This window comes from Columba livia, chromosome 19 (genome assembly GCF_036013475.1).
Source record: "Columba livia isolate bColLiv1 breed racing homer chromosome 19, bColLiv1.pat.W.v2, whole genome shotgun sequence".
Classification (NCBI taxonomy): domain Eukaryota; kingdom Metazoa; phylum Chordata; class Aves; order Columbiformes; family Columbidae; genus Columba; species Columba livia.
The window spans coordinates 8,656,918-8,672,772 of record NC_088620.1 but is presented as its reverse complement, the minus strand read 5'-3'; the positions used below and the strand labels follow the sequence as shown (position 1 = coordinate 8,672,772).

At 57.1% G+C, this 15,855-nt stretch overlaps 1 protein-coding gene across 1 annotated transcript in view; it reads right to left on the bottom strand.

Annotated features, from left to right (window-relative positions):
- The window catches only part of NIBAN2 (niban apoptosis regulator 2), a 31,160-nt gene that overhangs the window by 2,580 nt on the left and 12,725 nt on the right, over window positions 1-15,855 (bottom strand). Inside the window, exons 2-13 of the mRNA XM_065035980.1 lie at window positions 13,095-13,225; window positions 9,288-9,416; window positions 9,079-9,184; window positions 8,182-8,349; window positions 4,265-4,380; window positions 4,074-4,178; window positions 2,903-3,065; window positions 2,439-2,626; window positions 2,118-2,273; window positions 1,286-1,402; window positions 513-620; window positions 290-401 (exon numbers count right to left, since the gene is read on the bottom strand). Coding sequence (XP_064892052.1) covers window positions 290-401; window positions 513-620; window positions 1,286-1,402; window positions 2,118-2,273; window positions 2,439-2,626; window positions 2,903-3,065; window positions 4,074-4,178; window positions 4,265-4,380; window positions 8,182-8,349; window positions 9,079-9,184; window positions 9,288-9,416; window positions 13,095-13,225 — 1,599 coding nt within the window. The remainder of the gene's footprint in view (window positions 1-289; window positions 402-512; window positions 621-1,285; window positions 1,403-2,117; window positions 2,274-2,438; window positions 2,627-2,902; window positions 3,066-4,073; window positions 4,179-4,264; window positions 4,381-8,181; window positions 8,350-9,078; window positions 9,185-9,287; window positions 9,417-13,094; window positions 13,226-15,855) is intronic.

Below are 15,855 nucleotides of genomic sequence, written 5' to 3'. Positions count from 1 at the left end.
CACCCTCTCCTCCTATGGTCCCCAGCACACTGCACAGGGTCACCCCTCCTCACACAGCTCCCAGCACCCTGAATGGAGTCACCCCCTCTTCCTATGGTCCCCAGCACCCTACATGGGGTCATCCCTTCTCATATAGCCACCAGCACCCTGCACAGGGTTACCCCATCCTCCTGCATTCTCCAGCACCCATCATAAGCCCTCCAGGTGCTGCTAAGCCCAGGCTCAGCTCAGCCCCGCAAAGGTTCAGAGCTCAGCAGGTCTATGCCCCCCTGGTGCGGCAGGACCCTACCTTGCATTATGTCCTTCATCACGGACTGCAGCACCACCTCCTCGTACGTGTTCTCCACCAGGATGAAGCTGGCAAAGTCCTCGAAGATCAGCTCTTGAAACTTGGCCAACTCCTGCCGTGGGGGAGAGGCCATTCAGCGTTGGGGGGACGGGGTGGGGGGATGCTGCAGCCTCTCCAAAGGGGTGGTCTTTCTCCCACTACCCCCAAAACTTTACCCTCTTACCCCCTTGCAGGTTGGCGCCAGCTTTTTCAGCAGGAAGGGGATGGTGATCTGCAGCAGGGCCTCCCTGAAGAACTTCTTCCGCACAGTGCTGCTGTCATAGTCGAATTTCTGCAGAATAAAAGGGCAGCCCCGAGTCAGTAAGGGCTGCAGTTTGTCCCCCCTCCAGCACATTTGCACAAGCAGGTTCCTCTGCCCACCCCCCGTCTTTCTCTCCAGCTGGTTCTCGGTCTGCCTGAGCCTGGGTAGGAGCCATGTCCTGCACCACTGCTGGCAGAAGGGTTTGTGGGCCAGTCCGAACCCTGGGTGGCTTTCATAGAGATGTATGTGGTCAGAGGGACAAGGGGTAGTGGGCTCAGACTGAATCACAGGAGGTTCCATCTGAACATGAGGAGAAACTTGTTTGCTGGGAGGTGCCAGAGCCTGGCCCAGGCTGCCCAGAGCGGGTGTGGAGTCTCCTTCTCTGAGACATTCAAACCCCCTGGAGCCACCTGTGTGATCTGCTCTGTGACCCTGCGTGAGCAGGGGTTGGGCTGGCTGATCCCCAGATGTCCCTGGAACCTGTTATGATTCTGTGGGGGGACCCAGCTCTTCCAAGTGATTTCCCACTCACCCACCCACAGTAAAATGCATGAAAAATGTCAACATAAAGACGTATTTCCCCACAAGACTTCTGTTAAAATCGGTAAGGTCACTTGTGGCCTCTTCCCCAAACTGCTGGCCCATGGAACAAGGGCACCGAAAGTCATTGAAGCCCCAGACCCACCACCCCTCACCTTGAGCACCCTCTCGAGGATGCGCTGGATGGACTTGCAGACGTCATCTTTGCCCTGCAGCTTCCCCAGGTCCTGATGGAGCAACGTCTCGAATGTGTAGACAGCATCATCCATTTGCTGTGGGCAGAGGCAGATGGTCACCATGTGGGGGCACACAGAGAGACCAACCATGGGGGTGGGCAAGGGGCTCTTTGGGGGCACTGCCACACCGAGATGAGCCTCCACACTGATATGGTCCCTGGCAGCCCAGTCTGGCAATGGAGCTGGGGAAGGGGCTGGAGCACAAGTGTGATGGGAGCGGCTGAGGGACCTGGGGGGTTCAGCTGGAGAACAGGAGCTGAGGGGAGACCTGAACTGCCTGAAAGGAGCTTGGAGCCAGTGGGGGTCGGGCTCTGCTCCCCAGGAACAAGCGCCAGGAGCAGAGGAAACGGCCTCAAGTTGCACCAGGGGAGGCTGAGGCTGTATGTGGGGAACAATTTCTTCCCCAAAGGGCTGTGGGGCATTGGAACAGGCTGCCCAGGGCAGTGCTGGAGTCACCATCCCTGGAGGGTTGGACAGACGGAGACGAGGTTCTCAGGACATGGGGCAATGCCAGGGGTGGATGAATGATTGGACTCTATGATCTTGAAGGTCTCTTCCAACCAAAATGATTCTATGGTTCTATGACCACACACCTTTAGCTGTCTGCCAATGACATGAAGGTCCCTGAGACAACACAGACATCCTGGCCAAACCCCTATCTGGGTTATCCCCTATCCCCTCTCTGCTCACACTCCCCACCCCTCTGTGCTCAGCCCAGGGGGACATGGGAGGACCCCAGTCCCCATCCCACCTGTCTCATGTGGATCTGGGCTCTCTGCTTGAAGACAGACGTGCTGGAGACATCGAACCGCTGCTGAAGGCCCTCCAGTTTCAGCTGGTCCATCTTCTCGTAACATGACTGCATCTTCACGGGGTGGAAGGCCAGGTGGGAAAGCTTCTCCATGTACTGAGGATAAAGTCAAGCTTAGCAGGGCAGGACATGCCACACCACGTGGCCTTCATCCCCATGTATTTTCTCAGCCTGGAGTGCCCCAGCTCCATCCACTCCAGCAATGCCAGCATGACCAGTCCTAACACCCATAAGTCAGCAAGAAGCATCACCAGCTCTCACCTCTGCCAGCTTCTCCACACCACCTTCGTTGACGATGTTCATGTTCATGTCTGTCACCTCCTTGAAGAACACCTCCCGCGCCTCAGCAAAGCCCTGGCTTGTGGGGGTCATCAGGGCCTCCAGGATGGAGGAGATGTAGGGCTGGACGTGGTTACGGACGCAGACCTCCGCTTTGGGGAGGATGAATGCTGGGCAGAGAGCGGGGAGAAGCATGGTGAGGCTCCTCCTTCACCCTTCCAGCTCTTCAGATCAGGTCCTAAACCCACCCTAGGGCCAGGGACCTGGCCCTCTCCCCAAGTCCCACCAGGAGTGGTGTCCCAGACTTGCAAAACAATGCAAATGGTTCTTGCAAGGGGCCCTTGGTCTGTATTGAACCTGGTCCTGCCGCATTGCCTTATCCAGGCTATCACTGCCTACCTTGACTCACACCTCCTGGGACAATGCATCACCCCACAGGGCTGTACCTCGGATCTTGCTGGCCAAGTGCTCCTTCGATGTGATGATCTGATCCATGTCTGTGCGGATAGTGCTCTCCATCTGGGGCCGCTCCTGCTCACACTTGGCCGTCACTGCATCGTACTGGGCCTTGGTCTGCTCATACACCATCCTATAGACGGCATCCGAGATCTGGCGAGAGACAGGTGGAGTGGTCAGCATCCTCCCACACCTCATGCTGCCCCCACTAACCATCTTGTCCAGCATCAAATGCCTCCTGAGCCTTCGCCCATGTCCTGACCAGACCTCTCCTCGCACTCTGGCACTAGGTTTTCCACACCAGGGTCATCCCAGCTGGGTGAGATGAAGCCCCCATGGTGCAGAAGATACTTCAAAGTGGTGCCTGAGGGGCACAGAGCCAAGTGCTGCTCCAGGTAGGGTTGGGGATGCTGCAAGTCTGGGGATACTGGTGGTCCAGCAATGCTGATGGTCCAGGGATGCTGGTGGTCCAGGGATGCTGGTGGGCCAGGGATGGTGGTGGGCCAGGCAGGAGAGCCCCTAACCCCATTTCAAAGCTATACCCTGCCTGTGGTCTCAGGAACCAACCTCATGAGTGGGATGGAGCCATTCGCTGATGCTTCAAGCTCACTTTGCAGCCAAACGCTGTGATTTTGGGGTCAGCGGGAGGCAGAGCCTTCCCCCGTCTCCCTCCCTCGGGTTTCCCAGCTCTGCAGCTAAGACCGCAGCTACTGAAAAAGCAGAGTTTGTGCACTTTTAGGCTGCTCCAGCAGCATGTTATGAGCCTGGTGATAATTAACTATCAGCTTTTAAGGTTTTCACAGGCTGTTTTGAAGAGCCCTCGGTCTTTCGCAATGCTCCAGGCTGGATTTAGCCAGCGCTGCTCTAAAAATGGCTCTCGCTAAATATAGCCAGGACGGGCTTTGCTCCAGGGCTGGGCTTCCTCCTGTTTGCTTCCCTGGCCCCAGGGACAGGCAGTGGCAGGCAGGGACGGTCAGGGCTGCTGCAGGGCGACAACAAGGAGCTTTAAAAAGCCACAGCAGAGAATGAGGATGGACTCTTTAGTGGCTGGAGAGGGGGTAATGTGGCGGGTAGTGATCCCAGTGTGCCAGTGCAGTCCCCAAAGCAGAGGCAGCACAGGGGTGGGGGGGGAGGTGACAATGTCCCCCCCCAGCCCCACACCTGGATCCAGGTCCGCTGGCGCTCCGGAGCTTTGCCCTTCAGACGGGGGCCGATGGTGGTCCGCAGCTCGGGGAGCAGCTCCTCCATCACCAGGTTGCTCAGGACCTGCAAAGGCAGGAGGAGGTTTTGGGGACCTTGCTCAGCCTGTACCCTTCACCCCACAACCCGAGCTCTGGGGGACAGGTCCTCACCTGGGTTTCATTGCCACACAGCATGTCCCAGGTGCCGTACTGCTCCTTTGCCTGGCGGTACATGCGGATGGCATCTGTAAAGGCTGGAGCCTCCACTTTGGAGTCCTCAGAGATCCCTGGGGTGGGGACAGGGGGACGAGTAAGAATTGGGAGTGAGGGGCAGCCCCAGCCCACCAGCACGGAGGATCCCCCATGTCCCCCACACCCCTGCAAGGAGTCCAGGGTTGTCACCAGGGGTGGGGGATCCCCTCCTGAGGCCCTGTCTGTAACTGGGTGCAGGGCAGCAGACCTCAGATAAACTCATGGCTGGGGGGGTCCCACTCTGTCCACAGACTGACCTGCCCCCCAGAGCCAGACAAAGGGTAGGGCGGTAGAACGGGGGTGCTCAGGGACTTGATGATCACTCATGGCATGGCAGCAGCAGGGGCTCAGAAGGTTGGGGGCTTCAGTGACCCCCACCAGCACAGCAGGACGGGACGGGGAGGGGCTGGAGGAACTGGGGGCCCTGCAAGGAATGGTGCAGCTGGGGAGGAAGAGGAAAGTGGCTGAGAGGCGCTGGGATGAGTCAGGTCCCGTCCCTGAGCCTGTGGGAGGGACATTAGGCTATCCCTGAGGTGTCACTGCCATGAGTCACCACAGCCTGGCTCCCGGGGCCACTGGCACGAGGGGGGATCGGGCATACCCCCACCCTCTTGTGGCACTCATCATGGGGAGCACAGGGTGCTGGGAGCCACATGCCGCGTGCAGGAGAAGATGGAGACAGTGGAACGCTGCTGGCACATGTCCCACACATGTCCCTGCCTTGTTCCAGGCTGCAGAGGCGCCTGCCAGTTGGAGAGGAACACTCCTGGGGGTGAACTGCCCCAAAACCCCCAATCTCCCTCCTGGAACTCTGCCAGGAGGGAGGTGGGATGGGACCCAGCCCTGTGGCAAAGGGTCCCCTGGCACAGTGATGACAGTAGAGGGTTGTGGCACATCCCCAGACCCCCCAGCAAGCCAGTGTCCTGGGGAGCTGCAGCCAGAGGTGGCTTCTCCCCTCCTGGGGTGGTGAGTGGATCTTTTCCAACACACAGATTTTTCTAAGATGATTACATTTAACTCCAAGCCTAAGCAGCTTTTCCTAAGGGGCAGCTTAATATACAGGAGGGGAAAAAAAATGCTGAGAAAGTAAAATCTGGCCCTTTCTCAGTGCTCAGGGGGAGCTGGACCAGAGTTGTGCTTCCAGGGACCAGTGCTTCTCCATCCATGGAGCTCAGTGTCACCTCCCAGGTGGGACAACCTGACATTGGCTTCAGTCTCCTGCCAGAGCTGCTACAGCCAATCCTCATCCTCCAAACCACCCAGGATTCACCCCACAGAAAGCCACCGGGATCAGCCCCACCAAAGTCACTTGTCCCTGGCTGAGCATCACCCCAGGGACACCCAGACAGGGTTGGCTGCACAAAGCCACTGTGCCACCTCACAGGGCAAATTTCATGAATTGGCTTCATTAATGTGAGGCTAATTAAGCACTGATATGAGCTTGCCTTTGTTGGGGATGGGAAGCAACCACCCAGGCCTGGACCCTGTCCTGGAAAGGGTCCAGGGGTGACTGTGTCCCCAACACTGGAGAGTGATGCTACACCTTGACTTTTGCAAAATCCACCCTGCTCACAGCACAGGATCATCTCTTTCTCGCTGAGGGAACAGTGCTGAAGAAGAAATGGCTGTTTGAAAAGGCTTTTTGCCCAAAACACAGCCTGCCTGAAATAAAGGATGAAAGTCAGTGGGGTGGGCACTGCTCCAGCCCCACGTGTCACCATATTGGGCAAAGAGACCATGTTGGAGCAGCCAAGGGCACCCAGGGTCCAGGGAAACCAGGCTGGACACCTCCTGAGTGAGGAACGATGTTGCACGTCCCTCCCCGGTCCTTACAAAAGAGCTGGTGTTACAAAAACACAGTCTGAGAAAGGGAGGTGAAAATTCCCACACTAATCACAACTGGAGGCAGACACAGAGCCTCTAATTTGGGAAAAAAAAAAAGTTAAAATTGCTTGACAACAACAAAAGAGCTTTCATGGGATTTGAAACAGTATCCTGGAGCTTACAGGAGCAGCGAGGGGCAGAAATGGAGCTCGGGGGGGTGAAAGAACTATCTCACAGAGAAACCCAGGATGCAGAAATGCAGAAACCCACCAGCACAGACTGTCCTGGGGCCGCTGCCCACCCTGGGAGGGTTTTTTATCACATGTGAGGAGGAGGAGGAGAGGGAGGAGGGGAGGTAATAGCACAGCTCTGGCTGGCAGCAGGGTCATATCTCTCCTTTCTCCTGCAGCAGCACCCGGGTGGGGGACATTAAAAATAAATACGCTGGCTTGTTGTTAGTATGAGAAGTCAATTTCTCTTTTATCAGGAGCTGGTTTTGCTCACAGTGACCCGGTATTGTGGGTCCAGCCAATGAGCACGGGGATCCCTGGGTGCTGAACCATGCGTGGCAATGATGGTGCAGCAGCATGCCAGGGCAACGAGGGGCAGGAGGGTCATTGCACCCCTAAAGGAGCCCAAGCTCCTTCAGGACATGCTCATCCTGATGAGCCTGGACACCCCCGACTCACCATCACTGCATGGATGTGTTTGGTAGCGAGGAGCACCAAAAGGAAGGGAAAGAGCAAAGTTCTCAGATTAAATCTAACATGGGAGGATGGAAACCGCCACCGAAACGCGGGCTCAGAATATAGCTCCGTTCCTCTGCTCCCTAACCAGCAGCTCTGGCAAAATTGGGGCTACATGCAGTGAAAGAAGCACTAAAAAAAATAGACAGCATCACCCTTTGCCCACTAAAAGACCCAATTTTGAGCTGGTTGCAGTGCTGGCACCTCCTTCCCCAGGAATCTTCTCGCCATTTGTGGCACCGCTGGGACCTGGGGCTCAGCCCAGGAGCACACGGGCCCCAGCTGAACAGGAAAATCGTGTTTTCCTGCCAGAGTATCGCTGACACGGGAGGCAGGTCCTGCCGCAGCCCCGCACCCCCGGGTCCTCCCGCACCGAGCCCGGGCGGTGCCAGCGGGTGGGGAGCGGGACGGTGGTGCTTGCAGGTTTGATTACTTTAATTACCAAATATTTTCTACCTCAGGGTGGAAAATAGGCACCAGGGTGACTCTCGAACCAGGCTCCGTGCTGGTTCCTGCAAATGCTGCCTGCCCTGGAGTGGGCACCGTGTTCTGTATGGGATGAAGCTGGGCACAGAGATGCACCGGTTGTCTGGAGGACCCCACAGCCCCCCTGCTCAGGGAGAGGATGAAATGCTTAATGATCTCAAATCTTGGGTTCACTTCTGGGCCTTTCACGACAAGAAAGAGGTGCTGGAGTGAGTTCAGAGGAGGGAACGGAGCTGGTGAGGGGCTGGAGCACAAGTGTAATGGAGCGGCTGAGGGACCTGGGGGGTTCAGCTGGAGAACAGGAGCTGAGGGGAGACCTTCTGATCTCTGAACTGCCTGAAAGGAGCTTGGAGCCAGGGGGGTCGGGCTCTGCTCCCCAGGAACAAGCGCCAGGAGCAGAGGAAACGGCCTCCAGTTGCGCCAGGGGAGGTTGAGGTTGGATCTGGGAACAATTTCTTCCCCAAAGGGCTGTGGGGCATTGGAACAGGCTGCCCAGGGCAGTGCTGGAGTCACCGTCCCTGGAGGGTTGGACAGACAGAGATGAGGCTCTCAGGGACATGGGGCAGTGCCAGGGGTGGGTTAATGGTTGGACTCGATGATCTTGCGTGTGTCTTCCAACCAAAATGATTCTATGATGCTCAACAACTCCCAGTCAGTTCCTCCTCTTGAACCCCAAATCATCTCCTTAGGCCCCAAACCCAACCCAGCCACCCCTCTGGAGCAGGAGTATGATGCTCTCCCCACCCTGGAGCCTCCCTGCTTCCCCCCAGCATCACTCACCGTTATTGCAGTGCCGGACACAGTCCTGGAAAACTGCCCGCCACTTCTCCTGCTCCTTGCCCGTCATCACGCAGAAGTAATAGTGCCGGGCATAGGGGTGCCAGAGGATGAGGGGGAAATCTGTGGGGCACTTCAGGATGGGGGATTGCCCCGATTTGGGTGTCACACCTGTGGAGGGGGGAAGGATGCTTTGAAGAGGGAATGGGGTAAGAGGACAGACTTTTCAGCAGGGCATGTTGCAACAGGACAAGGGGCGATGATTTTAAACTATAAGAGGGGAGATTCAGGCTGGACATGAGGAAGAAATTGTTGTCCCTGAGGGTGGTGAGAGCCTGGCCCGGGTTGACCAGAGAGGTGGTGGATGAACCATCCCTGGAGACATCCCAGGCCAGGCTGGACGGGGCTCGGAGCAACCTGAGCTGGTGAAGATGTCCCTGCTCATGGCAGGGTGGCACTGGGGGAGCTTCAAAGGTCCCTTCAACACAAACTTTTCTGTCATTCTATGACAGTGAACGGGTGATGGCTGGTCCTCCCGGAGGTCTGGATGGAAAAGTTGGAGCTGCTGCCTTCACCCAGCAATCCCCAGAACAGGGAGGTGGCAGCAGCTCAGGGCATCTCTTGTGGAGCCACAGACACATTTTCCTTCCTTTCCTGTTTTCTGTGGCAGGACTTGAGCAGCAGAAACCTCACACAGCTTCCTACACCTTGTGGAGAGGATGGGGCTGTTCTCCTTCCCCACAGCCCTGCACCCCAAAACCATCCATTCCTGAAGGTCTACAGGGATGTCCACACCCCCAAACCACCCCTTCCCAAAGGTCCTGAGAGATGCCCAGCAGCTTGGGGGTGGCAGGGGACCGTGAGCATCCCTCCTTGCCCCGCAATCACCAGAACACTCACCGGGGAGGCTGTTGTTCACCAGCTCCAGGTACCGCTCCACGGAGGTGAGGATCTTGTAGCCAGCGCTGTTGACCAGCACGCGGGGCGGTAGGTCCCGCTCATAGGCCTGAGCAGAAAAAGATGGTCACGGATAACGGGGAGGACGGCCACACCACTGCAGTGATGGGGTGTCCCCCACTGGAGATGGGTGGCAGGGTGATGTCCCTCACCAGTTTGTTCTCATAAAGGACCAAGCCGTAGTTGTGCGGGACCACGCAGAAGCGGTTCCTCCACTTCTTGTTCTCCTCGATGTACTGGAAGAGGTTGCCCGAGTAGATGACGTGGTCCTCCAGTGGGACCTGTGGGCAGGAGACACATAGTGGGTGGCACATGGGTGGTGAGGTTCCCAGCTGTTTAGCCCTTCATCCTACAGTCACAGCCTGGCATGGGGAGCTCAGCAAGGTCCATTGGTGGTGGTTTGGGTGGAGTTTTCTGCATTAGGGCTATGCTGAGTGTCTCTATGTTCACCACTTGATCGTCTCCTATAGCATTGTAAATTTAGATGCCTGAATAGATGTCTGTGTGACAACCTGGGGGTTCCACATGCGCAGCCCCAGAAAACCACAGAGGGGCTGTTCATACAGCAGCTAAGTTGCACATGGTCACCATGACGGTGGTCACACCTCTGTCCATGTCATCTCCTTCCTGGGAGACGATGCACCAAGCTCCGCTGAGTGACCCGAGCTCACTTGGCCAAGTGGCAGTTTAGGGCAGAGCTTCCATCAGCAATTCCCAACCTCAGCGTTCAGAGAAGGGAACGAAGCTGGTGAGGGGCTGGAGCACAAGTGTGATGGGAGTGGCTGAGGGACCTGGGGGTTCAGCTGGAGAACAGGAGCTGAGGGGAGACCTTCTGATCTCTGAGCTGCCTGAAAGGAGCTTGGAGCCAGGGGGGTCGGTCTCTGCTCCCCAGGAACAAGCGCCAGGAGCAGAGGAAACGGCCTCAAGTTGCGCCAGGGGAGGTTGAGGTTGGATCTGGGGAACAATTTCTTCCCCAAAGGGCTGTGGGGCATTGGAACAGGCTGCCCAGGGCAGTGCTGGAGTCACCATCCCTGGAGGGTTGGACAGATGGAGATGAGGTTCTCAGGACATGGGGCAGTGCCAGGGGTAAGTTAATGGTTGGACTCGATGATCTTGAGTGTGTCTTCCAACCAAAATGATTTTACGTTTCTATGATTCAACTGCTGCCATTTCCCCAGGCTGGGGCGGGCAGGACCATTCCTGGTGCTCCTCAGTAGTGGCCATCAGCCAGAAGATCCTGCCAGGGTGAAGGTCAGAGGCAAGCTGCAAATGGCAGGAACCTTTGCATGGGCTCCTAATGGGACATGGAAGAGAAATTGCAAAAATCAACCCCATAGAGCTCAGCACCAGATGATGCTCAAATGCTCTGGGCTTCATGGAGGACCAGCAACAGAAACAGGATGAGGACATCCCGTGTTCCTGAGCACCTCCTGTGATGAGCAGCCCATCGCCAGCCCTTTTTGGCCCACATGCCGGCAGCCTTTACACCGTTCCAAACACAGGCTGGCTGAGCAAGCCAAGAATTTGTCCCAAGAATTTTTATGATCCCAGGAACATAAACAAGAGCCGAGAGCTCTCGTGAGAGAGGGATCGTGCAGCAGCCGCCTCTCCTGCCGTGGCCACCCACCATCCACCATGGTGGCCATCAAGAGGGACCAGCCAGGCCATGGGTCCCACTATGCACCCAGTACCACAACCTTTCCCTCTCTGCATCTCCTGGTTCACAGACACCCCATTGCCTCCTCCCAGCCCCCGCACACCCTTGACTTGCAGGGAGGTCTGAGAGCAGCTTGGCTCAGCAAACAGGCTGACAGCACCTCGCTGCTCCCTCCTGCTTTCCAAAGCCCTGGGAAGGGGGAGAAGAAGCACAAAGCCCTGTGGGGCTGGGGGACAGAGGGAGCGATGAGACCCTCAACCCAAAGGCCACCACCCAGGATAGGGACAGAAAGGTGGTGCCAGTTCTGGGAGTCCCCATCAGCATCTCACTGGGGTGGCTCATCCAAGGAGAAATCATTCCATATAAATGAGTTTCAAAAGTGCTGCCCAAGGCACATGAAGCCCTATGGACTGTCTGCTGACATAAAATCCAGGCTGAGCCCTGATGCAGGTCCAGGGGATGCTTGGATGGGGAATGGCTGCTTGTGGCCATGAGCATCACAGTGTCCGTCCCTTCCTTGCACACCCTCCTCACCCAGGGGAGGCTCCGAGGCAGCACCACCCAACCCCGGTAAATATTTGGGACAGGCAGGTATGTGCCAAATTGCCAGGCTGGGCAGGTCAGGGCTGGGGGGGATGGCACTGCCTGCATCCCTGCTGCGGGGAGGGGGAGACAAGACTGAGTACGTTGGCTTTGGGACTCAGTCAGGAGAGGCTGTTATGAGAAGAGACGATGCTTGGGGACAGTTTTCAGGGGTGCTGTTGAAGAAGCCAAAAGTAGAAACATTTATTCATTGCTCTCATTGCAGCTGCTTCTTGCTGCCATTTCAGGTGACCAAGGCACACTCTGGACCCCAGCGCAGCTCGTCCTCTCCACTCAGGAGGGACACCAGCCCCTGGTATCACCTCTGAGCACCACGTCCCCACAGAGGTGGCAAGAAAAAAAAGGTATGAAATAAATAGAATAGATAAACAAGTGTTAGATCCCAGCTAGACCTACTCGAGGCCTGGGAGAACACTTCCCTGCATCTTCTTGACTTTTTGGGCATATTTGGGGAGCGCGAAGCCCAGCTGGAGGAGATGCCATCCCCAGCTCCTTGCAGAGCCACCCCACAGACATGCAGGTCCCAGGGTGTTTGGAGCCCCAGTACATTCCAGTGACAATGTGAGGACCCCAGCAGAGGACGGGCAGCAGATGGGACAAGAGGAATGTCCCATTTATATGCCGGTGCTTCCAAAGGCTTGCAGGGCGTCCCTGACCTCCCCGCCTTGCCGCTGTTCCCCAGACATTCCAGGGCTGCTTGATGGAGCCTTTTAATGAAGCAACCAACCTTGGGAGGGAGAAACATTTACATTTACACCCCGAGGGGGGGCTGAAGGCATCTGCCAGGGATGCCTTGCCCAGGACACCAGGCTCCCGGATCCTGCCTGGGAACCTCCACACCTTTATTTTGCTCCACACACCCAGAAGCTTCCCAAGGAGATGGGACATGGCCAGGTGACACTTTTGTGGGTGAGCCAGGGAGACAATCATTGTGAGCACCCAGAGCTCCAACCTCATAGATGCAATTTCAAGATTTCTTAAGAAAACAACCCTTTAAGGCCCAGACAGAAGCAGAAGCCCATCCCCATGTGCAATCACATCTCCTGCTGCTTTCAAGGAGCACCCACAGGACAGTGGCTCCACCAACCTGGCCAGGGAGGGACCCCAAACCCTGTGTGCTGCTGAGAATCCCCAGCTGATGTGCATCTGCCTTTGGAGGTGGGAGGGGAGTGCAGGATCCATCCCCAGGTGCTGGAACCCCCAGCAACATGAGGGGATGCTTGGAGACCCTTTGCTAGGCAGAAGACAAATGACTGCTGGAGATCAGACTCACAGCCACCTCCTCTGCCCCCACAGGGACAAAGACACCTGCCAGGGGTTTCCTACCCCTCCCGAGGCATTTGCTTGGACCCAGGAGCAGGACAACAGCCCAGCATACCCTGCTCAGGGTGCCCCTGGGGACAAGGGGGTCCCAAGAGCTCCTGCCAGCCCTGTCACCAAGCACAGCCACCCCTGGGGGGTCCAGCTATGCCCCTGCTTGATGGGTATGGAGTGTGCTTGTTGCATGGGTTGGGAAAGACAATCAACCCAGGGAGCCCCATGAATGGTGCCTGATGCCACGGGGATGGGCTGGACCAGTGGCACGGGGACATTCCCCCCCTGCAGGGTGGGACAGGGAGTGGGGATGTGCCCGGGCTTTGGGGGGGACACCAGTCTGTGCTCTCTGGGCAGGGGGATGGAGCTTCCCACCGGCTCTTACCTTGCGGTGGAGTAGCTGGGCCTGTGGCCCCCCGTTGCCTTCGATCTCATAGCGGACGCTGTTGAAGAGCGCTACGCCATACTGCTCCTTGTAACACCGACAAAACTCCCCCAGCACCTTCCCCGTCCTCTCTGCAAGGAGAGAGCAGAGCCACATCAGGCACAAGCTGGATTTGGGGGTCTTCTTGCTGCAGACCCCCCCTGACATCCCGCAAGGACACCTTTCCCCCACCCACCCTCCTGCCCATCAGAGTGCGGGGGCCACCTCCCTGTCCAGGCCAGGGACTCATTTGGGGTCAGCACCATCTTTTTTTGGCCTTTCACGTTAATGCCACAGATTCCTCTCCCGGGCAGGAAATTCCTGACATTAAGCTGATTCCGGTGATGCTGACGGCTTCCCGTGCCCCTTGCGGCTCCCCCGCCCCACTCCGACCGCCTTGGCTGGCTGAGATTGGGGGGAAAATCCCCCTCTTCAGCCCCAAACATCGCTCCCCCCAAACCCTGGTGTGTCCCCATTAGCACCATCCTCCAGCATGGCTGGGCAGCTCCAGGCTCCTCAACAGGAGGATTTGAAGGGGAAAGGACAGCCTGGCCCCCATCATGCTCCCCATGTCACCACCCCAGGACCCTGACCTCCAAACTGGGGTGATCCCGAGGTGCTGGAAGAGCCTGAGATGCCGGGTGCCCCCCTGCACCCCACACCAGAGGAGGTCCCGCTCCATCCTGAGGCAGAACCCTTCCCTGGCAGCACCTTGATAAAGGGGGGGCATTGCAAACCCACCCCCCCCAGCAGTCGGGACGATGCTTTCCCAGCCCCAGGAAAGCCTTGCTCCTCCTGGGGCAACGGCCACAGCCGGGGAATGGGGTCATCACCCCATCACCCCCATCGCGAGCACCCCAGCCCCATACACACCCCACCCCATACAGCACCCACTCTACCCTCACCCCAGCTCCAGATCCCTCCTACACCAATAACCCCATCACAAAGCATCCCAGATCCAGGAACGCAACTCCCCCCAGAGCTGCCTTTGGCACACGGAGCCTCAACTTTTGAATTTCACTCTCAACTTTGCTCCAGAGCCTGTGAAAAGGAAAGAATTTGAGTCGCCTCCAAGTATTTCTGAGGGCTCAGGCTCTGCCAGGGCACAGGCGATGGGCGCGGGGAGGAACAGTGCTGGCTCTGCATCCCCAGAGCGGGAGCCAGCACGATGCTGGGGGCATCGACCCAGACAAAACAGACCCTCGCGCCAGCCCCGGCACAGCTCTGCGGGAGCCAAAACCTCCCGCAGCGGCAGACCCAGACCCGTGATCGCAGCCAAACCCGAGCAGCTTGCTCCAGGGTGCTGCAAATCCCCGTGGGTTGAGCAGCTCCAGAGGAAAACGCCGCCCAAGGAGGGCGGCTGGGGGCAGAGAAACCCGTCCCCGAGGAGATGCTGGCACCGCGATGGGCCAAACACCACGCCGGGGCTGCAAATCCCTTTGCATTTAGGCAACCTTTTTTTTTCTCAGTGAGGAATGAGACGACTGCACGTCCCAGCAGAGAATTCCTCACCCCCGATTTTGGCATTTTCTCCTGGAAAAGAGCTCGCTCGCAGTCACGCCGCGCTCGCGTCTGCACCGCAGCTCCTGTCTGCACAACTGTGTGATCCTGGCCGGGGCACTGGGCAGTGATGCTGACAGCTGAGATTTAAATGGACATTTTGTGGTTTCATTTCCTTTCAGCTCATGGGAAATAAAAAAAGAACCCCCAGTCCCCGGGGCGGGTGAGGCGGCTTAGTCACTCATTCTTGCCTGATTAACAACGGGGGCAATTAGGAGGGCTTAAGTAAATGGAAAAGCAAAAGTCGATGACTTGCAAACATTGAAACAAAAGATTTGCAGTCAAATATCCAAGGTGACTAAAGCTCCCCCGGCCCAGCAGGCCCCTCTGGGATGAAAAGGGGATGCTGGCGACACTGGGCTGGGATATATTTGTTATATCAATATATAATCTAAAAGAGAAAAAAAAATCCACCTCATGGTTAGTTTTTCCTATTTAATAAAACGCTGCAAATAAAAACAATATTGTAAATTGTACAAATATACCAGATAGTACAATTTGATGACAGTTTTCTAAGAATATTTGTAGCGTGAAGAAAAGCAATAAACTAATATTTCTTGGCTAGTTTTTCATTGTCTTGAACAGTCTAAGCAGAGGTGACAGTCCCCTCTGTCCAGAGGGGGACAGGGGACAGCGCAGACTCCAGCACATCCCTCTGGTTCCTGGCAAGGGCAGGGGGAAGCCACCAGCTCCATGGTGGCAGAGGGGTGACCACAACCACCGCCTGGCTCAGCAGGAGCCCCCGTGCCAGCACCTCTGGGCACATGCTCCATCTCTCCCGCCGTCCCTCCCCATGACTAAGCCGCACGTGGCGGCTGTGGGCAGAGATAAAGGGGCTCTGTCTGCAGCAGCTGCACACAGAGGAGCAGAAAAAGGGCTCTGGGCACCCCAGTGCTGGGCAAACCCCCAAGGTCAGGCTGGACACAGGGCTGGGGGCGATGCAGGGAGCAAGGAGAATTATCTCATAGATACCTGGTTATCTCATAGAATCATGGAACGGTTTGGACTGAAGGGACCTTCCCAGCTCCCCCAGTGCCACCCCTGCCACGAGCAGGGACATCTTCACCAGCTCAGGTTGCTCAGAGCCCCGTCCAGCCTGGCCTGGGATGTCTCCAGGGATGGTTCATCCACCACCTCTCTGGCCAACCTGGGCCAGGCTCTC